This window comes from Gadus macrocephalus, chromosome 2 (assembly GCF_031168955.1).
Source record: "Gadus macrocephalus chromosome 2, ASM3116895v1".
Taxonomy (NCBI): Eukaryota; Metazoa; Chordata; class Actinopteri; order Gadiformes; family Gadidae; genus Gadus; species Gadus macrocephalus.
This window is the reverse complement of record NC_082383.1, coordinates 8617013-8642988: the sequence shown is the minus strand read 5'-3', so window position 1 is coordinate 8642988 and position 25976 is coordinate 8617013. Positions and strand designations below refer to the sequence as shown.

General features: G+C 44.8%; 4 protein-coding genes across 7 annotated transcripts in view; 2 read left to right on the top strand and 2 right to left on the bottom strand.

Moving 5' to 3' along the window:
* Nucleotides 1-25976, bottom strand: part of dhx58 (DEXH (Asp-Glu-X-His) box polypeptide 58) — a 375030-nt gene that overhangs the window by 169992 nt on the left and 179062 nt on the right. The gene's annotated exons all lie outside the window — the stretch shown is intronic.
* atf4b (activating transcription factor 4b) lies at nt 186-3396 on the top strand. Its single transcript, XM_060072333.1, has 3 exons — nt 186-361; nt 1083-1547; nt 1786-3396. The coding sequence occupies exons 2-3, from the start codon at nt 1184-1186 to the stop codon at nt 2790-2792; spliced, it is 1371 nt and encodes a 456-aa protein (XP_059928316.1). The 5' UTR covers nt 186-361; nt 1083-1183; the 3' UTR covers nt 2793-3396.
* si:dkey-110g7.8 (GTPase IMAP family member 8) lies at nt 6267-15921 on the bottom strand. Of its 4 annotated transcripts, XM_060072287.1 has the most exons (9): nt 15730-15921; nt 15261-15410; nt 14593-14847; nt 12214-12802; nt 10802-10899; nt 9869-10000; nt 8853-9446; nt 8670-8697; nt 6267-8556 (listed from the first exon to the last, which is right to left on the bottom strand). In XM_060072287.1, exons 3-9 carry the CDS (start codon nt 14615-14617, stop codon nt 8508-8510), a joined length of 1515 nt encoding a protein of 504 aa, XP_059928270.1. In that variant the 5' UTR covers nt 14618-14847; nt 15261-15410; nt 15730-15921; the 3' UTR covers nt 6267-8507. The 4 variants fall into 4 exon arrangements, with proteins under 4 accessions (XP_059928270.1, XP_059928261.1, XP_059928251.1 ...); XM_060072278.1 differs by lacking the exon at nt 15730-15921 and having other exon boundaries at nt 15261-15702; XM_060072268.1 differs by lacking the exons at nt 15261-15410; nt 15730-15921 and having other exon boundaries at nt 14593-15166.
* On the top strand, nt 15977-25487 carry adsl (adenylosuccinate lyase). Its single transcript, XM_060072321.1, has 12 exons — nt 15977-16286; nt 19096-19299; nt 19855-19899; nt 21285-21364; nt 21783-21954; nt 22101-22147; nt 22535-22625; nt 22864-22933; nt 23748-23895; nt 24118-24298; nt 24510-24686; nt 25297-25487. Exons 1-12 carry the CDS (start codon nt 16143-16145, stop codon nt 25381-25383), a joined length of 1446 nt encoding a protein of 481 aa, XP_059928304.1. The 5' UTR covers nt 15977-16142; the 3' UTR covers nt 25384-25487.

The following is a 25976-nucleotide window of genomic DNA, read 5'->3' as shown; positions in this document are numbered from 1 at the left end:
TATTTTAACTCCTTCCGATTCGACTTAAAATGGTCATACCAATGTTTTTGTATAATTTTGTTTATATCCACAATGAATTGGGAGTTCTACTTTGTATCTAAAAATTCGATCCCTGGAATGCATAGTGAACGGACGGCGCATTGATATAACTTAGTTCAGCGGAAGAATACCTTCAGCTGCTATATCCGTCGCCGCATACGCGTATCGCCATTTTCTCCGCTGCGGTCTCCAAAATTACATATTAGCCACCAGAACCAACGCATTTTTGGCGAAATGGCCGTGTAGAGCAGCGATCAAGCAGCCGCCAACAAACAGTGCATCCAACCAGTGCACTGAGCCAATTTTAATTAATCAAAATGACGTGAGTATAATTTTCTTCGTTTTTCTATGATCTGCTTACAGGCCTTCTAATGCCGCTCGCTTACCAGTTTATACATTGTAACTACGAAATATGAATATTTCGTAACCCACAATCAGTTTGTAAAATATTGAACCGTCCGATTTTAATATTTTGGAGTAACCTGCCCAATATTCATTGTTCAATGTTAGAGCTGCGATATGAGGCCTACATCCTTCCATACATTCTCTATATTCTAAATGTTATTATCCACGTTTCTCGGAATAAATCACCAGAAATAAACTACTGTATTGAATTTCTATTAATATTATATAAGTTAACGAGATGGGCTTGCTGCGAAAGTGGCGTTTAGAAAATAAGTCGTTTCCTCCTTTTTGGCCAAAATGGCGGCTTGAACCAAACGGTGTGTGGCTGCTTGAGCTGTTCTTTTGGCTTGCCATTGTGCAGCTGAACGGCCATGTTGAAGCTGACACCCTGATTGACGTCAGAGTCATAAGAGTCGAGGCGGAGTTTAACCTAATTGTTCCGAGCATGAGCCCTCAATCCCACCCAGTGAAGTTTCAAGCATACCAAGATTTCTTACATTTGTTCCTTGGCACCGTGGCAAATGCAGTAATGACAATATCTCACATAAGTTTTATTTGTGTTTACACTGAAATGAATATAAATAAATGTTTTAAAATTCTTAACCTCATGTCTCGCTTATTTTTTTTTTCTTTTTTAGGTCCTTTGTGGAATCCCTCCGATCTGCTGCAGTCGACAGCAAAAAAGACTCCGGCCCATACAAATCGCCTCGTACGCCGTTCGTCACCAACAACAGCCATTATGACCATGATGATGACAGACTCACAGTTTGGCCTGGGAGACATGGAGGCCCTTCTCTGGGGGCCTTCCTTTCCCACGGCTGACCCAACCGGGTTCCTGAACCCCCAGTGTGACCCAGCAGAGGAGCCGAACGGACCAGAGGGCCCTCTGTCCTTCTTCGCGTCATCGTTGCCCTCTTCATTTTCCTCCCCCTCCACCTCCTCTTCTGCCTCCCCTCCTGCCTTCTACTCCCCCCCCGCCTCGCCGCCCCACCTGCTGCCCCACGGGGACAAGGCCGGTCTTGGGCCGGACGTCCTCTCCCTCCCCTGGTTAGCCCCGTCCCCAAGTCTGGGCCGCGTTGGAACGGAGGTGGCCAGTGGCAAAGGTAAAGACCCTCACATCTCTTGAGCAGAGAACAACCCCAATTTATCTTCTACCTCAAGAAGGGCTGAAAGTGTTGCAGGATCTATTACACAATTTGAATTAGGCGTTAACGATATACCAGCTGTAAACTGAATGACTCACTTTATTTGATTATCGAGATTATCGGAATGTGAGACGTCGTACCAATGATGCCTTGAATAGTCTAGTTAATGTTTTAACACTTCCACGTTCCCCTGTAGGCGATGCGTTCCGCGACCTTGACTGGATGACGGAGAGGATGGACCTGAGCGAGTTCGACCTGGACTCTCTGATTGGCTCGTGCAGCGCCGATGACGATGTCCCTAGCTCACCAGAAAGCCTCCTTGCCTCCCTCGACAGTCCGACTGTGCTCGACGCCCTCCCCCAGCCGCCCCCTCCACCTGCCCCCCTCAGCCCCCCTTCCCCCGCTGTGATCATCGTGTCTACCCCCACCGACTTTGTGATGTCACCTTCTTCAGAGCCCGGGTTTGAAGTTGACCTTTGGGAAGCCGCCTCCCCGCTACCATGCGTCCCCGAACCCCAGGAGGAGCTAGAGATCAAGTCGGAGCCCGACTCTCCCGCGCCCTCCCCCGCCTACACCCTGGACCTGGGTTCCGAGGTGGACGTGGTGGACTGCGAGGCAAAGCCAGCACTGGTGGCGGTGCCCACCGCCGTCGTGCCCCCGGTCCCCAGGATCATCCTCTCCCTCTCCCCCACCCGCATCGTCGTCCTCTTGACCCCAAAAGACCAAGTTACCACCACCGTGACCAACATGCCAGCGGTGGACCAGTCCTCCCCGCGGGCCTCCCCCACATCGTCCCGGCCCTCCCGGAGCAGACCCTACCCCGACCCCAGCCTCCAATCTCCCAGCACCAGCGGAGCTGGCAAGGTGCGCTCCACCAGGGGATCGACAGGGGAGGCGGGTGGTGGTAGTAGTAGTAGTAGTAGTAGTAGTAGTTGCAGCAGCAGCAGCAGTAGGTCGTCAAAGGCTCCCAAGGACAAGAAACTGAAGAAGATGGAGCAGAACAAGACAGCCGCCACACGCTACCGCCAAAAGAAGCGTGTGGAGCAAGAGTCACTTAGCACCGTGTACTCAAACCTGGAGAGGAAGAACATCGAGCTGAACGAGAAGGCTGACTCCATGGCCCGTGAGATCCAGTACCTCAAAGAGCTGATGGAGGAGGTCCGCACGGCCAGGCTCCGGAAGGGTCTCGGTGGCGACCTCTAGTGGGTGGAAAGTGGAAGTGACAGGACTGCAAGATGAGATGGGAGGAAGGCGGGTGTATGTGTTAAGCGCTGGGTGCTGGGTCTCAGGCTGTAGGTTTCAGTATTTCCACGGAACCAGGGCCTGTATTGAACTCGACAACGAAACTCGATAACAAGATCACATCTACGTTTCAAATTCACACATGTTGATATTTGGCCCATAAGACAAGCAAATGCAACTATGCATCTAAAGCTGATCTGAATACTTGCCATTTCTCTTCATAGTTTTGAGTATAGTATTGTATAAGTATTGGAAATCAAGACTTTTTAAATCAAATGCTAGTATTGAGTTGTAAAACTCACACCTACTATGTCTGAGGTACCCACTATCCAGTTGTTATCCTGATGTGTCTCCTTTTGTTTTCAGTGTAATTATATTTCTTAACTTTGTTTTTAGTAACTTCTGCCTAAATATGAAGAGTTGTTAGTGACGCTGTATTGCCTATCCAGTATCTTATGCATTTGTTGCTCATTGTGTGTTTCTCTGGACCTGACTAATGTGTAATGATATTAAGTTGAAATTAGAATAAACATGTCTAATGTCTCAATAAAGAGATTATAACCCACTTTGATTTTGTTTGGTGTCATATGTCCATCATAAATGAGCACAATTAACCGAACATAATTTCAGGGCACAAACATGCAAGGGTTACATTCAGTTTTTTCTCCAAGTAAATTAGTCGCTGAAAATTGCAACTTTTTCATGAGTCATGGTTACCATGGATTTATCACCCTCACCTTTTGCTGAACCTATTTGAAGACCACATTTGATGTATTTTCAGTTGAATGTAATCACTTCACTGTGTTTACAATTCCAATGTTTTATAGCCTCATGAGCCGGAGGAAAGGCTGAAGTTATGCAAGTTATGTCTGAATACACCCGGTGCTTCGGAAACTATGGTTACACAAGATAAGGCAAGAAACTACCTTTGAAGAATGAATAGAAGGAACATTTCCAGGGGAGACATGAATTCAGTTGAATTGCATTCTAGATGCTACGATAAATGATTAGGACAAAGCAGCAGTTACTAAGTGCGTGTGAACGGTCAAGTATGATTTTTTGTTCAACGTTTTGCCATAGCTTTCAAAGTTCTTCAGTCCACAACCCAACAAGATGGTATACATATTATTTATGTTTGGACGAGAATGGTCAATAGCCAATGTTCAGCAAAAGTTATGTCATCAATGGATGAATGATTGCTGTGCATAAATGTACATTGAGCAAAGCAAACAGCCTTCTGAAGAGCAGCTTTTATATTTGTTTTTGGTAGCAAAGAGCAACAAAGAAGACACGTTCTAATAAACAAGATAAGCTGAGGTTGAGGGAAGGGTTAAGTTGAAAAGACGACTCACTCCTGGTCAGTGGAGGATGAAGGACATGTGATCACAACAGGAAACAACAAACAACAATGTTATGAGAAAGTACATAGAAAGAATACAGCACCCTGAACAGACACTATATCCAAAGCAACTTACAGCATCTTGCTCAAGGATGCCCTCAGAAAGACTGAGGACCTCAGGGTTTAAACAAAAAACCTTTCATATGGAAGTAAAAAACCCGCACAGGAAAACGCAAGCCTAGTTGAACTTTTCAGTTACATGATGTTTTCCGATTGAAACATTTTGAATTAGCCCTTTTCCCAGAACTATGCAGAGTACATGTTTAGTTTAGGGGACTGTAGCAGTATTTATGGGCTTCAAACCATGGCTGCAAACCATGTTTGCAGTCTGAATGTTTATGGGAAACAGCTGGACCCGTGGTTGGTGATGTAAGCAACTGCTTAGTCAAATGATCATTATGCAAGGACCCACAACAACACCCTATTCAAAACTTATTGAGTTTAAAAAGAGATAAATAAGATGGTGTTTTTATAGCCCTGTGTGCAATTATTTTCATGCTGACAAAATGTCTTTGACATTGTGAGTATGTCCCACAAAAGCTATAGGGTATATGAGAGAGGGATATATAAGAGAGATATAAGAGTGTATAACAGAGAGAGAGAGAGAGAGAGAGAGAGAGAGAGAGAGAGAGAGAGAGAGAGAGAGAGAGAGAGAGAGAGAGAGAGAGAGAGAGAGAGAGAGAGAGAGAGAGAGAGAGAGAGAGAGAGAGAGAGAGGAGAGAGAGAGGGAGATGCTGACTGCTGAGGAAGGCATTTCTTGATTTAATTACAATGCACACAGAATCTGTGAGCATCCAAAGTGGTCCCTAAAGATGCAAGACTATTTTCCCTGGCGGCTGGCCCAGGAGCTCCAGGTACACTAGTGAATCCTCATATGGATCGGAACCAACCTCAGGACTGTGCCTAGGAAACCTCTGTCGCCCTGATAATGAAGAAGAATGACCTTTAGCGGTCTCGGCGATCCAGACGATATTGTACCCATAAAAATTGTACCCATTAAAATGCAAATCCACCATACAATGAGATCATATCCTAGTCTGTTGACTGACCACACAGGGCAGTCAAAGTTGTGAAAGTGAGGCTCTCTTTTTCACAGGAAAATCCCCTGATATTCAAATTGCGTTATGGTAGATCTATTCTGGACTAGACCAGGAAGAACTGGATTGTTCAGACAAACTCTCTTTGATGTCATGGTGTTGGGAGTGAAAGGTCCTTGGGAGGAACTCTAGGGAGATATTCTGTGTGAAAGTTTGCACACACACACACACACACACACACACACACACACACACACACACACACACACACACACAGTCTTGTGCTGAGTCATCATGGTTCACTATGCTTGTGTCTTCTCCTCAGTTTTCTCCAAACTCAATGCCATTACTCCTGTTATGCCATTACTCCTGGGATTGCCAATGGTTTGGCAGCGAATATAAAAAACTATAGGCCAAACAATAACATTAATGCATTATATTAGAAGTGAATAATTGGTACACAAATCCAATACACCTTTGCTGCCAAACTTCTCTGACATAAAAAGGTCAGTGAAGTCAAATAAAATGAATCATTACTTTACAAATACAACTACTATTTGTGGGTGAATATTATCGTAAGGCCAAACCACTAATTTCTGCTGCACTAAAAATGTTTAGATGCTACCTTGCCAAGACTAGATGTGCGTATGCTACTGACAAATTGCATTTGTGTGAAAACAGGTTAACACATTCAAAGAGAAGACAAACCGCCCTCTAGTGACGATCTTGCAAACACAAAAAGATATCTGGGACCTTTTAAAGAAACTAACAGCTAACATTAAGTAGCATTAATTATGTGATTCATGTCTTTTTTTATTCTCCTTATTTTGCATTATTAGTACCCCCAATATATATCAACTCTGTATTATTGATGCATCTACTTGCTTTAATTTTGTTGATTTGGCCTTTCTGGTCTCAACACATTCAATCAGAATTATGAAAGCAATCTGAAACTGCCATGATAATAAATACAGCCAAAGCACCACAAAATAGACAACAATATATCCATATATTTATTGTAGCTGTCCAAGGATCCAACAATTGTATAAGCAATTATGAAATCACATTTTTTAAGGACAACACACACACACCCACACAGCAAGTTAACTCAACCTTAGCTACAATCAATAGTGTAACACAGTGCAAAATGTTGTTCTTTTCATATTTATATCTCTCTATATATGCATACACACACATACATACATATATATATATATATATATATATATATATATATATATATATATATATATATATATATATATATATATATATATATATATATTATTTACCACGTTACATCTTCTACAATGTAAATATACACAGCTTCTAGAATGTATTCACAGGTGGAGCGGAACATTATTAAGGTAGTGGACTCAAGACCCCAAAAGTAACATTTAGGAACCGTTCCACGTGGAAATTCATGCTGTTTTTTTTACACTAAGTGCTGCGTCAGCCTACCATGATGAGATGGGGCACAGAGTTAAATAGCATTTGGAACGAAAGCTAGCTCAGGGATTTTTTCCCTTTGAGCTGTACGGTTCCTGAATGAGAATTGTTGGCTTTGCTCTTCTTATTAAATGCATGGCAGTGCTATCGGTCACACTTTATTATTTAGGTCATTTTTTTTGTTTGTTATTCATACCATTGATCTCAACAGTACTGGGCTCAAGTGTTTGAGGTTTTTTCTCCTTGTTATTCTGCTTCCTCTTCTTCTTTTTCTTCTCCAGTAGCAATAGAGTTATAAAAGGTGAGGAAAATGGCGTCACTGTAAAAAAATTGACGTGGCTTGCAGCTGCAAGATTCACCCCGTGAGCTGGCCAACAACTGCGTAGGCACTGTGTCGTGTATCTTGGATTGCATGCGTATCATCTCAGCATGCTTCAGGGAAATTATTTTTGTCGTACATATACATATATATATATATATATATATGTGTATATATATATGTGTATATATATATATATATATATATATATATATATATATATATATACAGTATATATATGTTTGTATGCATGTTTATTTCTTTATTCAAAGAAAACCACTCTTGTGGGTCAGAAGCGGGCATGGCGTTGTAGGGTGAGGCTGTGTTCGCCTGCTGAGACTGAATGAGGTTATCTCTAGAGGGTCACACGGCATGAGACAGCGCCGTAAACAGGATGTGTCTTTAATTCGTGGGGGAGGATGGCGGATTGGCAGGTGATAGCAGTGTAGTGTTGCTATAGACTAATGAGACGTGGAGGTGGGGAGTTTGGCTCAGAATGTGCAAACGCTGCATCTATCCTGCGGATCATGCTAACTTAAGCAAAGTCTCAAAGCAACTGTCATTTTGGTTAACTTCTGACTCACACCTGCAGTTTGTGCTAATCAGCGATTTTGTAGAAGGTGTCAGAAATATTTTCCCCAAAAGGCAAACTGTTAATTATCTCTACTGTAACATAAAAATATAATTTTTGCTTCATGGTTATGCTTAGCTAGTTAAATATTTCTGAGTTAATATACAGTCACTCTCCCTCCTAAAAGAAAAAAAACTAAAAGAACAGGAAACAGCATTAAATAGCTACATTATTTAAATATGACGCAGTGACCCCAACTCCACAGGATCTTCTCTGGGTACCAGCAATACTTCAAACTTTTACTTTCTTTCAGCATGATTACTTTCCTTCACGTCTTCTACTTAAAGCAAAAGCGAAAGTGAAAGCGAAAGTGAAAGAGAACGCTCAGAAGCCTTTTCTGCATGTCAACTGTACACCCTAGGTGTACAGATGTTTTCACTCTGCTGCGCTCCTCTAGCTCAGAGTTGATATGGGGCAGGGCACCCCATTCCACCTGTATCTTCGCCATCGTGCTCCGGCACCTCGTACCACAACCCCCTTAGACCTTGTTATTTATGAAAGTTTGCACGGCTTGTTAGTAAACATTTTTCAGTCTCGGATGAGGTTTCTCATCACAGTGACGCGCTACAGAGGATGAGACCAAGCCAGGTTGTAGGTCATCTGCGATTGCTTCGTCTCCTGTCAAACGGCCCTTAGAGTTGTGTTTGAGTCCGCTTCTTGATTGAAGCCTTTGGGCATGGAAAAAGAGGCGTGGTCAACTGGATGAGGTTATTTTCTTGTCTACTTACGTATAAATGAGGTTATGTTTAGGCCTGGTAGAAGGCTAAGAGCTGGGTTTGAAAAAGCAGGAGTCCACTCTTGCTACGAAGGACGCCGTCACTGAAGCTGACACCCTCGACAGTCATCCTCGGGCTCTGTGTTGTCTGACGATTGTGAACTGTCCTCGCTCACTGAAAAATAACACAAAATGTGTGTACATGTGTGTTTGTGGTGGATAATATCCGAAAAATACAACAAAAGCTAGACTCGTGATATTTTACTTAACTAAATGTTTTACTTTTACCTTTCCTTAGGAGTGTGTATTTGTAGAGCTGGGGGGGGGGGGGTATATTTGAATGTTTGTATCACGGAAAAATCAATAGTTTATAAAACGGACAAATCTATGAATGACATAAAAGGGTTAGACAGATAAAAAAGACTAGACTAGACTAGAACAGATAAAAAAAAAAAGACTCTACGGACTTACGCCACTCGCTTTGCACAGGGAGGAAGGCCTCATCGCCGTTCTCCCGCACCATCTCCTCGATCTTGTCCAGCAGGTCCGACACGCTGCGGCTGTCCTTGCCGGGGGTCTTGCTGTCCAGCACGTGGTAGTAGTTGCCGCAGTACTCCAGCAGGCGGTGCAGCTCCCGCCCGCCCCGCTGGATGTGGTCCTCGATGGGCGTGCGTCCCAGCCAGTCCCCGCAGCTAAACAGCACCATGGTGTGCAGGGACGCCCGCTCGCCGAACAGTGCCTCGATGTGCGCCAGCAACGTGCGGCGCTTGCGGGTGGTGAGGGACGAGACGACGGGCAGCACCAGCAGCAGGGTGTGGGGACCCGGGCGCAGCAGGGCCGCGCCCCGCTGGGACTCCTGGCGGATGCGCTTGGGCGTGCGCCGGACGGAAAACCAGTCCCAGCCGGGGGTGTCCACCACGGTGACCCGGCGGCCCGAGACCAGTGCTTGCCTACGCAGGCACATCTCCGTCTCCTGACCCACCTCGAAGTCCCGGCGGCCTAGGATGGTGTTCCCCACCGAGCTCTTGCCCACGCCCTTCCACCCTAGCAGCAGAAGTCGCAGCTCTGATGGGGGGGGGGGGGGAATTACACAGCGCCGTGCAAGATGGAAGAAAAGATGTACAAATTAGTTTCAGAATGAAATGTAACCGACTAACCGCACACTTTTGATGAGTTAAATGTGGTAGTGCAGTGCTGGCTCATGCTAAGGAGATCAGATAGAACTGCATTGATCCCAGCTTGGTAATTTGGGCCAATTGAGCCTTTTTACATACGTTAGTTACACATTTCATCCAAGTGTTTAAATACCCATGTAGTGTTCCATTAGTCCTAATTAGTCCCATTAGTAAGGTAATGTAACGACATCTTTCCATAATCACATGCTCATAATTAATTTGGTCTAACAAGAGTTAGACTCACTGTTTAGCTTATACAATGTATGCAGTCAGCATATTCCCCCCCCCCCCCCAGCCCCAGTGTTTCCCTACCTCGGGGGGGTCCCCCTATCATCTGGTCTCTCTGTCTGGCGTGTTCTTCCATCCTCATCCTCTCCTCCTCCAGGGCTCTCCTGGCCTGCTCCTCCTCTAGCAGAATCAGCTCGTTCACCTCAAAGTACCAGCCTGCAAAACCCGGTTGCATAGGCTTCATTACTGCTGAAGCAAGCCGCAATGGTTCCAGAGCCGGGGGGGATATGAATGTGATGTCCGTGACTAAATATGGGGTGAGATGCTGTGGACAAGCACCATCATGTACAATGGATCTAACTAAAATGTCATAATACTGTTGGTAATGTTTGTCAAATTTACAAAAATAGTCAAAAAGGTTAATCAAACGTACAATTAGGGCCCGACCGATTTAATCGGCCGATTATAGCCTTTTTGAAAATAATCGGCATCGGCCAAAAAGACGCAGATTACAACCGATTATTATTATTTATTTTTTTTTATTATTTTTTTTATAAATGTTATTGCGATTAGTATCCTGCAGATTGCGCTCCTACTCGCCTTGCTAACTAACAACTTTAGCTGGAGTAAAAAAGAGGAGATTGAATTTTACCATACAACATGAAAGCACGCTCGCTCAGGCAGCTGCGCGCTCACCTCACCAATGTACACAAGACGCGTTGTTTGAGCATGTTGTGCCTATTTTTCTTTAGGTCCCAGGCCATGTTAATTTGTTATACTGTAGACTCTAACGGTGAGACCATAATGCTCAGCACGCACGTGTAAGTCACTGCTCACGAGCGCAGCACATTGGGAGTTAGTTATTTATTTTACATTTTACATTACACTCATTTTTGACTGTAAATGTATTCTAAAACACTCAAAGGTTCTGCATTCAATTCACATATTCGTCAAAAGTGTTTAAAGTATATTTAAGGTATCAAAAACTACGTTTTATATGTTTTTTTTTGGTCTGACCTTGATTGTCAGTGATCATCTCCTCCACCTTCTCCATCAGCTCAGGCACCTGCGTGTTCTCGTCTCCGTCCTTCTTGCTGTTGTCAAAGGCATGGTACCTGGAGAGCAGACCGGTGGAACAACGGTAATCACCTATCACTCAAGCTCAAAAGGTGGGATCGGTAAGGGCACCAAGCCAGCAGGCTGTTGTACTATTTACTATTCTATTCATTTATTCAGCGGACGTTTCATCCAAAGCAACTTACAATGCATTTTATTAAGGATGCATGTCATAAGGGAGCAGGTAGGGGTGATGCATCGATCTCTCTCAAGGGCACCAACAAAATGACTGCGGACAATGGGGTTGAAATTCACTATGATCACACTATCCGGCCCTTGTGTCGCTATCATACAATGACCTTTATCGACTTTTAGGTTAAAATAAAGGTCTGATTGCAGGTTATTAATTCTAAAAGGCAGGCATTTCTCTTACTCTCTGTGAAATAAATTGCAGCCTCAGGATATATTTGTACAGGCTGTGTGTGTTTTTAGGGGATAGGAGTATAATATGTGGGGTTATTTAAATGTTTGACATTCCTCCAAAACACCAAAATCTCGGCAACAGCCCCATCTTGAGTTAACCACTTGTTACTGCATTGGCTGTGTCTGATTTGCTCCAGTTGTTGCCAGGAGACAAGTAAATAGAACCAATCAGAAATCAGAATCAGCTTCATTGGCTGACACGGGCAAAGAATTTGACTACCGTTTTCAGACCCTCCTTCAAGCACTATCCAAATAAATTATATGTTTTCATAAGTCAACTGTATTTGTATAGCACTTAATCACAGTTGCAGTCTCAAGGGGCCATCAAAGGCTACTATTATGCTATTGATTAATTGATTAACATGTCTTTGGCTGTGTCCCTCTGGTTGCATATCCATGTTTGATGGTTTAACTGATTGATTTGGTTTCCAGAAGAAGCATTTGTGTCGGGTTGTGCTTCACAACCTACGAAGAACATCCTCCTAGTGTACATTAGGACTAAACACGGAGGATGAGAAGCAGGCGATACCATCCACGCTGAATTAAACATGTGCGTGACAGAAAGAGTGCGCCTGATATAGTTATAGAGAGAGACCGATTTAGAGATTAGAGAGACCAAGGAGATAGAAGAAGCAAAGTAGAGAAGGAGCCACAGTTGGGCAGCACTTTGACCTATTTTGTAGCCCCTACAATTGTGATTGCATGCACTGTTTTTAAGGCCCAATCCAATTTCTTCTTTCTTTCTTCAAAACAAGGAGGAGGGGTAAGGGGAAGGGGTAAGGGGTAGAAATGGGATTGGGCCTAAAAGTCTCATATCCCATGTCACTTTGGATAAACGCCAAATAACCCAACGGAAATGCAATGTAAAAGACATCAGGGCGAGCTCCTACCTGCTCCCGCACCTCTCCACCAGCCACTGCAAAGCCTCCCCCGTGTTTGCGATGTGCTCCTCCACGAAGGTCCCCTTGGGCAGCTTATCCACCCCAGTGAACAGCACCATGGAATACCTCCAGGTCCCTCCGCCCAGGGCCCCGAGCTGGTCCTCGGCGGCCCTTCGCTGGGTCTCCTTGAAGGGCTGCGAGACCGACACCACCAGCAGGATCACGTGGGGTCCAGGGGGGCACAGAACGGCCCCCATGCACGGGTCCTCGCTGTCCAGGCTGGCGGGCGCCGTCCTCGGATGGCGCCCGCCCCCCGAGTCGCCGTCGGTGGCGCTCTCGCTGTCGTCGTCGTCGTCGTCGTCGTCACCGCCGCCGCCGGCGTCCGCCACGTGGCCCGGGACCCCCCAGGGAGGAGTGTCCACCACCGTGACGCGGCGGCCATAGATCTCCGTCTGGCCAACGTTGCTGTGGGTGGTCTCGGTGCCGGCCTGGAACACCTGGTCCCCCAGGACGCTGTTGGCGCAGGAGGTCTTTCCGGCGCGCCGGCCCCCCAGCAGCAGCAGCCGGCGTTCGGGGGGGTGGCGGCCTCCGGTGTCCCCTACCGCCGCGGAACACAAAGAGAGGGGGAGACGGTGGAACACACAGGGGAGCATGTATCAGTGCCGTCTTTGGATTGTGTAAGGACGTCGACGGAGAAAAGACCGCCTTGAACGTGATCCCCCTTCACTGGGATTCCTTTCAATCCGTGACCTTGTTCACGGCATAGTTTGTCGTCGCACGTCGTCAAGTGCAGACGAGAAGAAGCCTTTGAAAACCGCTCTCCGTTTTATTCGTTGGAGATCGGTGATGTCACTGCTGGCTTTATTAGTTTGTTGATGCTCGGTTGTCTGTGATTTTGCTCTATTTTATGGATGGGTCCTCTCGCTGTCCCAAAGGAACACCCACATTGATTAAAATGAGCTAGCTAAAAAAAAAAACTGCAGTCAGCAGCACTGTTGTTATTAGTAACCAATCCATGTAACACTCTCCATGAGGAACCCGGCAGAGAGAATATAGTCTTGTGCTCAGTAAACACCGGGGTTTCAACACATCTGAAGTGTGAGGAAACACAAAAGCTTAACCCCAAAGGCCAGGATTGGTACCCTTGTCATGTCTATATGAGTATGTTTAAGTCAAAATACTCCAGTTTCAGGTACGCTGAAGCGGACACCCAACATCGGTGTGTGTGTGTGCTTGTCTCTGTGTGTGTGTGTGTGTGTGTGTGTGTGTGTGTGTGTGTGTGTGTGTGTGTGTGTGTGTGTGTGTGTGCGTGTGCGCGTGCGTGTGTCCGTTCAGCATGAATAGTAGGTGAGCAACTCCATCCCAGCATTGACTGGCATGCCGTTTAGCATCGTTCCACTGCATTAAGTCCAAAGTCAGCTGGGATACAGGATCTAAACCACTGACCGCAGAAAGATGGATGGCTGGATATAGATGGACGGCTGCATGGAGGAATGGATGTGGGAGAAGGCAGGGTAGTGTAGTGGCTTAGCTGCTCCACTGCCAACCGAAGAGGTTCTGCGTTTGATCCAACGATATCCGCAGCTTTAACCTCCCAGAAGCAGGTCGCCCTACCTGCTCTGTATCTCCTTTCACACGTTTTAGATTAAAGTGTCAGCTATATGACTAAGTTGTTAATGGATGGATAGGTGGATGGAATCACATTTGCGTTCAGGTTGACTGTCCAGCGCATCATGAAACATTAGATCGCTTCCTTCACCTCCTGCTCCCTCGGCTGTCCTTCAACACGTCACTGTTTCTACCACCCCTGGCTCCCCTTACTGTCCTCCAGCCTTTCTTCTGTTGCGTTTGTTCCGGCTCTCCCTTTTGTCCACAGAGGTGATGTCACAGGGAGTGAGGGCTCATAATGTGGTGATGATGAGTGACACAATGCTGCAACCTGAGATTGAGACAAGGTCTACAAGTAGCCTGCGTTTAGAATGAGCCGCAGGAGAGAACAAGAGAGGAGGGAGAGCGAGAGAGGGGGGGAGAAGCTGCCAAAATATTCATTGATTTATCACTCTCAATGACTCATTAGCGTTCTGGCTGTCCATGTGAGCAGCGGGACACAGGAAGTGGACGCCGTGTCGGCTTCCTGTCTCCAAGGAGAGATGCCACGGCATTCTCTGCAGCTGACATGATGATGGGACGAGTGTATGGGGATGATGAGAAGATCGCCAGGGCAACGGATGAGGAGGTGAGACAGAGAGAGAGAGAGAGAGAGAGAGAGAGAGAGAGAGAAAGACAGAAAGAGGGGGAGAAGGGGTGAGGGCTGACAGGCGAGGATGATGTTGATGTTCAGAAGGAGGATGAGAGGGTGAAGAAAAATGCTGGAAGTGTTGAACTCACCGGACTCGGACGGCACAGCAGCCATCTTGTGCGAAGAACCCCTGGCGTCTTCCTCGACCGCCGCCCCCCCCCTCCGCCTTCTCCTTCTGGGCTCCACTTTGCCGTCTCTCCTCGTCTCCCCTCTCCCCGGCCGATCAGCGACGGAGGAGGCGGCGGCGGCACGGAGCCGTGGTGCGTCGGCAGGGTTCTGCAGAGTGGCGGTGGTGCTGGCGGTCCAAGTGTTTCCTCTTGCCTCGCTCGCGGACTCTCATTCTACTGCAGCACATAACACACACACACACACACACTCTCCAGGTCTCTATCCATGCTCTCACTCCCTCTCCTGCTCTCTCTCTCTCTCTCTCTCTCTCTCTACTTTGTATCCAGCTCTCTCTCTCTCTCTCTCTCTCTCTCCCTCTCTTTCTCTCTCTCTGTACCACCTCTGTGCCACTCACCCCCTCCCTTCCTTCGGTTCTCCCCTCCCTCTCCTCCTTATAGCCCATCTAAAGGACCCCCACACACACACACACACACACACACACACACACACACACACACACACACACACACACACACACACACACACACACACACACACACACACACACACACTGCCCTTACCCGCTGTTTATCTAATTTGTCGTTTAGTTTTGGTATTTCACCCGACCCACCCACTTCCGTGTAATTACCTCTTGTCGTCACTCGGAGGTCCAAGCAGCGGTGAGGTTGTGCAACACGGGAGACGGGAAGGAGTAGACTTCTCGTCTTGCTCATGAGAAACAGTGGGAGGTAGCCGACCCTCCCACACGTACACATCACCCACAACTGTAGCGTGAAGGCTGCGGTAAAGGGACAGATAGACAGATCCACGGCAACAGAGAGAGAGAGAGCACGAGAGAGAGCAAGAGAGACAGAGAGAGACGTGTTTACAGCTGGAAACATTCCCCAGCTGATGCACACCCACACCAAAACACATTACTATTTTTATAATACCCCGTGGACATGGAAATATGAATATGAAGAAGGAGCGAGTAAAGCCCCCCGCTCTCTAACATAGGCATAACAAGCATACTTTGCAATTAACAAATGCTGTCGTTAGCATGAGAAATTGATCTAAGGCGCCATAATGAAAATATAATTCCCTATGTTCAAACCCACGCGAAGTGCCAACATCATTGAATTAAATGATCCATCCAACGACTGTTCAACGAAGATGATGTGGATTAAAAACCGTGCGCTGTCATTTAAAATGTGTTGACGTGATAAGTCAAGCAAAAGCATTTGGCAATACCTAAATATTTTCAATAAGAGCAAAGAATGGATATAGCCGTAAACGCTGTTTATTTTTTTATCTTTACAAAATATCGATTGACCTTTCATCGTAAATTATTGACAGTACAGAACAATGATTACCTCACGCCGTACGTCGACCATGAGTGTCGTAAAAAGATGAAAACGCTTCCATGTGAGCTCGTTCATGCGGCAGTGCTAGCTGACTTGTCTTTAGACTGCTAGTAGATAGGCTGGAATAATTATTCAAGTGTGTCAACAAAACGAGTTTCATTGCAGTCATGGAAGGATCGGATGAGTTTATGAAATATCGCTCCCCGCTGGTTTCCAGATATGCCAGCAAGGAGATGGCCTACAACTTCAGTGACAGGAAGAAATTTACAACCTGGAGAAAACTGTGGATCTATCTGGCCAAGGCTGAAAAGGTTTGATGCATTAACACAGGATAGTTAGTTAGCAGCCACTGCATCTTTACATGATAGTCTAGGTAGTAGACCGGCATAACGGGTCGTGAAACCTGTATTACCTACTTTATAAGAAAAGGTTGCGACCTTTAGGCAGACATATCAAGTTCCCTGTTCTAAATATAGTTCTACAGGCAACCCCTGTAATGAACAACACTGGAATACTCTGTCGTGGGCTCAACTGTAGTCTTATTCAGGCCAATACAACGGAACTCGACAGAGTCAAAACACAAAGCAAATTTTCCTACCCAAGGAACCACCGTATTCTGTAAAATAGCACACAAATATCATCCTGCAGGCCCGACATGGGTATTATCTATTGAGTAAATAGAAACCAGATCTGTCAATGTTGAAACTATATAATATCTCCAGTTACTGAATCGTTGAGAGTGACCTAATACTGTGTGAATGATGCATATACACCCTTAATGTAGTTTAATTGGAAGCAGCATCTCCACACACACACACACACACACACACACACACACACACACACACACACACACACACACACACACACACATAGGCCTACATACACATACACACACACACACACACACACACACACACACACACACACACACACACACACGGCCATCAGCTGGCCTGGCTAAATATCAAAGTAACAGGACAGAACAAACATTTATTTAGCTTAAAAACTCTGTTTGCCAATCAACTGTCTCGTTGTGTTAACTGTTAGCAAGGTCACATGACCATTCAGTGCAAATTGGAGGCACTTGCTCCTGGCATGTGATGTGTCTTGTGAGCAGAAGCCCCATTTCCAGAAAGTACTCTGGGAATATAATGTATATATTTTTTTTACCTTTTATGCAACTTATTTAAGGAGGGCGCAACCTGTAATTTGACCAATCGATTAAGCTGCTGTAGTCTATTTCACAACATATTTTTAGAAGTTATTGAGTCAAAATCTGTACTTTGTGTCTAGCTCAATGATAGAGCCTGGCATTAATACTACCAGGGTTAGTTGATTTGGTTCCCACTAGGGGTGTAACGGTACACAACAGTCACGGTTCGGTACGTACCTCGGTTTTGAAGTCACGGTACGGTACAGGACGGTTCGGTTCATAGTTATGGTGAAAAAACGGATTGCTTGACAGAACGAACATAAGTTTAATTAGTAACGAATTAAACACAACAGTTTTAGCTGTCAGTATGAAACATACAAATAAAATGATGCAATTCTCCAATAACCTTAACATAAAATTAATGAAAAATCCAGTTTTAATGCTCAGTCTAGGCTCTTTAAGCTGGTATGTAAACAAAGAGTTTGTAACATATTCCTGCAGCTCTCTAAAGCTCTGAAGTTCTCATAAATATAATCAATCATTCAATAAAAGTGCAACTGCAGCCTTAACTTAAATTACAGCTTATGTATTTTATAATCTATTGGTGTTTTCATTGCCTCTCGTAGGTCAGAGGCAATGAAAACACCAATAGACCTGGTGATGGCATTTGCCCGTTCTGAATTCCCAGACAGGTGTAGGGGTTGATTAAATAGTGTAGGGAGCTGGGTTTGAACGATTTGAACAACTTTTTTTCATTTTGCAGCGGTGACAGTAACACCTGGATGGTGCCGTCACGTTAAAATTGTACCGGGGGCGAAAATTTGTGCAAGTTCGATGTGTTCCCATTTGCATAGACGATCGCTGTTGAACAATGTCTGCACACAGCTTTCGACTTGTCCACTCGTCTTTCCCCATTGTGATAATTAACCTGGAATCCAAAGTTCTCCCACACTTGGGATTTAAATGACAGGGGGGCATCTTCAAGCTCCGGTTTTCTGTTGTCGCTCGCCATGCAGTTCGCTCTCAGTTCGCTAGTAGACATCAATCCACACACAGTCGCGATCGCGCTCTGCTACTGCTACTACGAGTTCGCGCACGTGCGAGCCGAGCCTAATAAGGCTAAACGGTCCGGGGGGAACTCCGACTTCAAGTTTTAAGTTCCGCACCGCAAAACAAGCCTTTACATTCGCCATATTAACGCTATGTACGCCACATTTACGGACCGCGGTACACCTCTGTAACCGCACCGAAGTGCCTGTACCGTGACGGTTCGGTTCAAATACGTGTACCGTTACACCCCTAGTTCCCACTGGGCCTACCCTTGCTAACAATGTATTCACTGAAAGTATTGTAAGAACCTTTGGATAAAAGTGTCCATTAATGTGAATGGAATTTACATTTATGACTCCCCAAAACATATTATCATCATACCCAGTATGTTCGATTATTTCCCTTCCATTCCTTAGCTGTCCAGAGCGTCTTATCAACCATGGGAATACAACCTAAAAATTGCAAATATAATGCCAGTACACAAAATGCATCAAATAAGCCAACCACTTCAAGGTTTATATTATAGGACGGAATATGTGTAGGGTTTCAGCTGTCCTGATGTCAGTGGGGAGCTCGTTCTACCTTTGCGCAGCCAGGCAGCAAACAATCCATACTTCGGTTCCCACTGTGGGTTGTATTTAAGGGAATGTTTATCTCTTAAACCTGAACATATTTGATACAGTATCAGTGTCCGTACCCTTCTGATGAATGTCCCTTTTCATGGAGACGACAAGCCAGGGTAAAGGGGTTCCATTACCTCCCACTGGGGCATATAAGACCCCCCACGCACACGCACACGCACACACACGCACGCATGCACGTTCGCCAAAGGCCTATTGTATTCCGATTTATTCTCTCGACCCATGACTACCCCCGTCCTCACCGCCTCCCCCACCCCCCTCTTCCCCCTGCAGGCGCTGGGTCTGCCCATCAGCGAGGCCCAGGTGGTGGAGATGGAGGGCCACGCCGAGGACATCGACTTCGCCATGGCGGCGGACGAGGAGCGCAAGCTGAGGCACGACGTCATGGCTCACGTGCACACCTTCGCCCACTGCTGCCCCGCCGCAGCGCCCATCATCCACCTGGGTGCTACTTCCTGCTACGTGGGGGACAACACCGTAAGGACCATATATGGAATCTATGGTGTCTCTTTTTAATTTCTTTGGAATTATTTATATATTTTTTTATTCGCTTCATTTCAGGACAGATTTGACTAGTGAAATGCTAAAAATTTATCATAATTTGCGCTAGTAGTTATCGATACAATTACACCGTCTTTGGCCATTGGATCGGGCTTATTCAGATCTTGATATAATTTTGGCGAAAAAAGTTGAGGCTGATTTGGGTCATTTTCAGCCGTCTTTCTCTCTGTACAGTACACTATGTGCAGAGAAGAGCGGTGGGAGCCAGAAGTTAACGTGTCCCATGGTACACAGACCAGGTGTACCATAGACCTGTCCTGACCTTTTTAAAATAGATTCACATCAGGCAAGCACAGCTGTCCTTTCTCGCCTAAGAAAAGCCTTGGTCCATGCGGAAAAGATCTGCCTTGCAAAGTACAGATGGTTACCGTTAACCCTTTGTAGATGTTGGCAGGTGCACAAATGATAACTAGAGTACAGTAACACTTTCCCTTCTTTGCCAACTCGTTTTTTTTTTTTTTTTTTCTCCAGGACTTGATCATGCTCCGGGACGGATTTGACATCCTGCTGCCGAAGGTGAGGCTCAGGTGTGTGTGTGTGTGTGTGTGTGTGTGTGTGTGTGTGTGTGTGTGTGTGTGTGTGTGTGTGTGTGTGTGTGTGTGTGTGTGTGTGTGTGTGTGTGTGTGTGTGTGTGTGTGTGTGTGTGTGTGTGTGTGTGTGTGTGTGTGTTCTCTGTCGAATCCTCAGCTGTTTGTGTCAACAATCTGGATATAATTTGATCATGTCAGAGTGGCTTTGGTGAAGCAAGCAGCAGTACTTTATTACTACAGGGACATAATGATGAGATAAACAGATGTTATGGATGATGAAATCCTGGAAGAGTTCATGTGTGTGTGTTGGGTTATGCATATCTGTGATGGGTTTGTGCGGGTGTTATGTAAGTGTGTTATGTTTGTGTTTGAAATGCGTGTTGTTTTGTGTGTGTTGGGTTAGGTGTATCTGTTTTTGTGTGTATGTGTATCTAACGTTATCATCAACTCAAGCGAAGGCTATAGACGTGCCAGAGTGTGACTACCAATGCCTCGATGGTACAAGTGTGTGATGTGCTGATATATTATCTTTATTTCTTTATTTTATTTTATTCGCAAAAGGGTGTGCTGAAATAAAAAATGTAAATCGCTTTTTATTTATTTCCACTTTGTGGACCACAACTGCTGCTCTAAGAAGCTAGCTATAAAATAAGTTGGGAAAAAAAATAATGTGCTTCTGTATAATAAAAATGGTTTAGTTGAACAAGATGCATTTTCATTTCACAGGAATGTTGCAGTACCAAAAATATCATGTGGTACACAACTGTTGCACAAAACATTAATATGTTTCAGTAGCTTTAAAAAGAAAAAAAGTTATGAAATAATAAAAAAGAAAAAATCGATTTTGGGCCATTTTATATCGATTCTGAATCGTAGTAAATGAGAATCGCGATTCTCTTATGAATCGATTTTTTGGTGCACCCCTAGTATTAATCCCCAGACCGAATGGTGTGTTTTCATGTCTGTATATAATGAGTGTTTATAAAAGGAATGGCCTATGGCCTATACTTTAATGTTTAGTTAGGCTAAGGCTACCTTAGAAGATTAGGTAAGGATATAATGGGTAATCATTTTTGCAACATTGACCTTAACCATTACTAGTAATACAAGTATAGGAACATAAAGATCCAAGCCTTTCAAGAACTCTAGCCATATTTTGCTTGCAAGGCGATGTGTCTCGAACACAAGAACACAGTGGTTTGCAGAACCGAGGTCGGTCGCCTTCGTCGGTATTTCATCTTCCATCTTTACGTGGGGCTAGCGTTTGTGGTTCTGTGTGTGACTGATCTAATTTTTGGTCATGTGTTAAAGTGTGTGCACATGAAAACATGCTGACCCCCCCCCCCCTCCTCCTCCTCCTCCTCCCCCCAGCTGGCTAGGGTTCTGGATAGACTGGCCAACTTTGCAGAGAAATACGCTGACCTCCCCACGCTGGGCTACACACACTACCAGTGAGTTTCACTTAAAGACGCGCGAGGCTGTCTCAGGAGATAGCCACAGTTGTTTTTGTTAAGGCATTTGCTATTTTTCTTGCTGTGCTGTTATTTATTTCAAATTATTTAGTGTGTGTGTGTATGTGTGACACTTCTATCTGACCTGTACATGTTTCTGATCCATTCTTTCCTTCATGTATTCCTTGCTTTTATCCTCCTGTCCTTCATTCTATCAATGTTTCCTTCCTATCTTTCTCTCTCAAACTCCTTCCTTCCTTGCATGGTCCTATTCTTCTGCCCTGGCCGTGTCACCCATTATTATTCTCATTGTCTCCTCCTTCCTTCTCTCCATCCTCCTATCCTTCCTACCTCCATCCCTTCCTCCTATCCCCCTCTCCTTCCTCCCGTCCTACCTGGCTGTCTCCTCCACCCCCAGACCGGCCCAGTTGACCACGGTGGGGAAGCGGGCCTGCCTGTGGCTGCAGGACCTGGCCATGGACATGAGGAACCTCCAGCGTGCCCGAGACGACCTGCGCTTCCGGGGGGTGAAGGGCACCACGGGCACACAGGCCAGCTTCCTGCAGCTGTTCCAGGGGGACCACGACAAGGTGTGCGCCCGTAGACATCCACAGTGGTCGATGCATTTACAGTCATTTGGACAGCGGTTCTAGACCTTTTGACACTCGATGCCCACTAAAACGCCTCAAAAGTGTATAATGTCACCATGCTTACGTTGCGGCTTGGTTACTGACAGGTGGAGGATCTGGACAGAATGGTGACCGAGATGGCTGGCTTCAAAAAGTGAGTTCCATACCCACTCATATTTAGGTTGAAAACTCAATCCCCCGTGATCCCTTTGAATCTTCACTAGACCTTGATTGGACAATTGACAAAGGAAGAGCTCAACTGTTCTATGTAATGATGAAATAGAAATTAAACTTACAAATTCTTTATTTCAATAATAATAATAATAATAATACATTTAATTTAGAGGCGCCTTTCAAGACACCCAAGGTCACCTTACAGAGCATATAGTCATCATAAATCGTTTAAAAAAACAAGACATTGTGGGAAAAAAATGGGGCAGAGGCCAGTATTGCTAAGACTATTGCCATGGGAATCGAATTTTTAAGATGACTTCCTCTTTCCTCCCCTTCCTTGCTTCCTTCCTCCTCCCTCCCTTCCCAGGTCCTACCTGGTGACAGGGCAGACGTACAGCCGCAAGGTTGACATCGACTCTTTGTCAAGCCTGGCCAGTCTAGGAGCCACCATTCATAAGGTGAGAGAAAACTGACTGGGAATCGCATGAAGAATGTCGTCCCCTAGTGCTGCACTATCAACACTGCACATATAAACGAAGCCTGCAGAGATTATTCAAAAATTAAAATACATTTAGATGTCAACAATCGTATTCTGTGATTGTGATTAAAATGTATATTTTTTATGTTGACTATCCTGTGTACTTTCATAACCATTTCTTTCTATTTTAACCTGGTTTTTAATTATATCACTCACAGATCTGTACTGATATCCGTTTGCTGGCTAACCTGAAGGAGATTGAGGAGCCCTTTGAGAAAGAACAGATAGGTATGTATCTGCTTTTGAAATTTTATTCAACAAGTCAATGTATCTCAAAACTAGCAGGAGAGTGTGTGGCCTGCAGGCTCCTTATTTATTTTTTAATTCATTGATGGTCATCTGATGAAAGCATTTACTAAATTATCAAATGTTACTAAAAATTACTAAATAATGAATAAATAATATCAATACATAAGTATCAATGAATAGATGCATCATACATCAATAAATACAATAACAAGAACATAAATCTATATTATATTAATATAACAGTAAAAAATAGTTTTCTAAATAATATACCGGATGACTGCTTTGCCTCCGGTATTGCTGTTTGCAGCTTTCCGGAGAATCGCTCAACAAAACAAATTGTGATAACTATGGTTGGGAATCACAGGGTACCTCATTAGACGATATGCAATACATGGCCCACGTTATGATGATACCACAATACAGCGATTCTGTGATTATCAATATATAGTGAGACAATCCTAAAACTATACATCACGATATACAGTATGTCTAACTATGAATACATAGTGCCTGTGAAATGGGTAAAGGGTTGGATTTCTGTCTTTATTCATTGTCTAAACAGAGTTTTTCAGTTACTTGTCTTAAAAAAATATATATGAATAAATAATTCAATGAAAATATAGAAATTCGGTGCCAGTGTATCGATTCTCGTATTGCACATAAAAAGGCGGCGATATATTGCCGTATCGATATTTCGTAACACCCTTAGTCATAACTCTTCAAGGAACTCAAAGGACACACCCACTTTCCATTTTGGTCCGATATATTTGACACGCGTGCGTCGTGCGCCCAGGTTCCAGTGCCATGCCCTACAAGAGGAACCCCATGCGGGCGGAGCGCTGCTGCAGCCTGGCCCGCCACTTGATGGCGCTGCTGAGCAACCCGATGCAGACGGCCTCCGTCCAGTGGCTGGAGAGGACGCTGGACGACAGCGCAAACAGGTCGCCCAGCCGAAGCACAAAAAATACAACACTGAATGTCTGCCATTTTGTCTGTGTGTCTATCTCAGGACCTACATAAATAGCACAGCGAGGAGCTCACTAAAGCAATCTTTTCGGGACGCCGTAGACAATTGAATTTATTAAAGGTCTCGGTTGCCTCCCATGTGTTTTACTTCGTCGCGGTCTTCCCCTGAACTCGTCCCTCCGTTGCGGTCGCCTCAGGAGGATCTCTCTGCCGGAGTCGTTCCTGACGGCCGACATCATCCTCAGCACGTTGCAGAATGTGACCGAGGGGCTGGTGGTCTACCCCAAGGTCATCGAGAGACACATCCGCCACGAGCTGCCCTTCATGGCCACGGAGAACATCATCATGGCCATGGTGAAGGCCGGAGGGAACAGACAGGTGGGCGGCGGAGGGAGTCGAGATTGCAGCTGAACCTCCAGCTCTGTCGTTGTCGTCGTTGTTGTTGTTGTTGTTGTTTCGTCTGTGTTGCAGTTTCCGGAATCTATTCAAAAGCCTTTGTTTGAAATGTTAATTATTCAAAGAAGTATACACAATGTAACAGTAAATTGCTACTGCCTTCTAACTATTACTACTTCCTGCCGTGCGCAAGGACTGCCATGAGAAGATCCGCGTGCTGTCCCAGCAGGCTGCCGCGGTGGTGAAGCAGGAAGGCGGAGACAATGACCTGCTGACCCGGGTCCAGGCAGACCCCTACTTCAGCCCCATCCTCCCTCACCTGGACGCCATCTTGGATCCCAAGACCTTCATCGGCCGAGCGCCTCAGCAGGTAGCCCCCCGTTGTCCCGGCCATTTCCAAACCGACAAGAACTAAATCAAACTTTATCAAAAAAATAAACAATCCAAAGAGGCTGGTTGAAGTTGCAACACGCAACACTTCAACTGGCTAGTAGTTCAAATAGCTGTACATATCTGTATTCAATGCGGATCAATTGTGTTTTCCATGTTATCAAAAGAAATAACATCCTATACTAATCTATTTAACCCTTTTGAGTATTAATATCGACACTCTCAAAACCCCTCTCCCTCTTCATCCCCCAAAGCCGAGCTACGCTACTTGGCGTCACACAGTTGCACAGACAGTTAGTGGACATGGTGTAGGATGCAGTTTCATACATGTGTGGGCAGTGAAATGCTGGTGTGGCCAATTCCACACACTATGCAACATGTGTTGAAGGCTAAAAAAGCAAAACATTTTAGAGGTAGTCCAGGGAAAACATCAGGTCAAACATATTTGTGCTTGAAAATTATTGTAAGTTATTAAGCCAGATGGGAAATCTGGGTGTCACAGCAGAACGTGCAGAACAGTAGTAGAAAGAATTTTAGAGAAATTAATAAACATTAAATGTATGAACTCTTCTTCTCTACTTATTTTCTAGGTTGCCAGATTCCTCTCTGAGGAGGTTCGACCAATGCTGGAGCCGTACAAAACCAAAATGGATGTCAAGATTGAACTTGAGCTCTGAGACACACACAAATGCTTCCACGCACATGCAGCGGTCCAACTGGCAACAAACTGTGTTTGTGTTGACATTGGTGACTGTTACACTGAATAAAATAAGATTTATTTCAGCTAAAATGGGTTGTATTGCATCTTTCCATCTGTGTTTTGAATGAATATTGAAACGGTGACTTGTGCCTTTTTTATTGTTTGTTTTACTTCATGCAGTCTGTTGTTGAATTTAATATATTCATAAACATTTGTCTGTTTCATTCTCAACCAAAACTAATACTATGAAGGTCAAGTGTTACAGTGTATATAAATGCATTTACAATTCAGCTTCTGTGTGGCACAGATGAAATCTCCAGTTAATTAATTACTGGAAGACCTTAGAGAATGTTGTAGATGATTGCCTTAAGAAACCTATTCTATTTTCGGGCAAGCTATGAATATTGATATAGATATGAGTTCAGGGTTCTAAATACTTTTATCGGCGGCCTCTTTATAATCATAGGCTTTATTTCAATTCAAAAGAAAATTATTATTGTACTTGAAGTGCACTTATACTTCAAATATACATTAAGTGTATCAGATTTAGTTTGTGTATGGCCACATGTT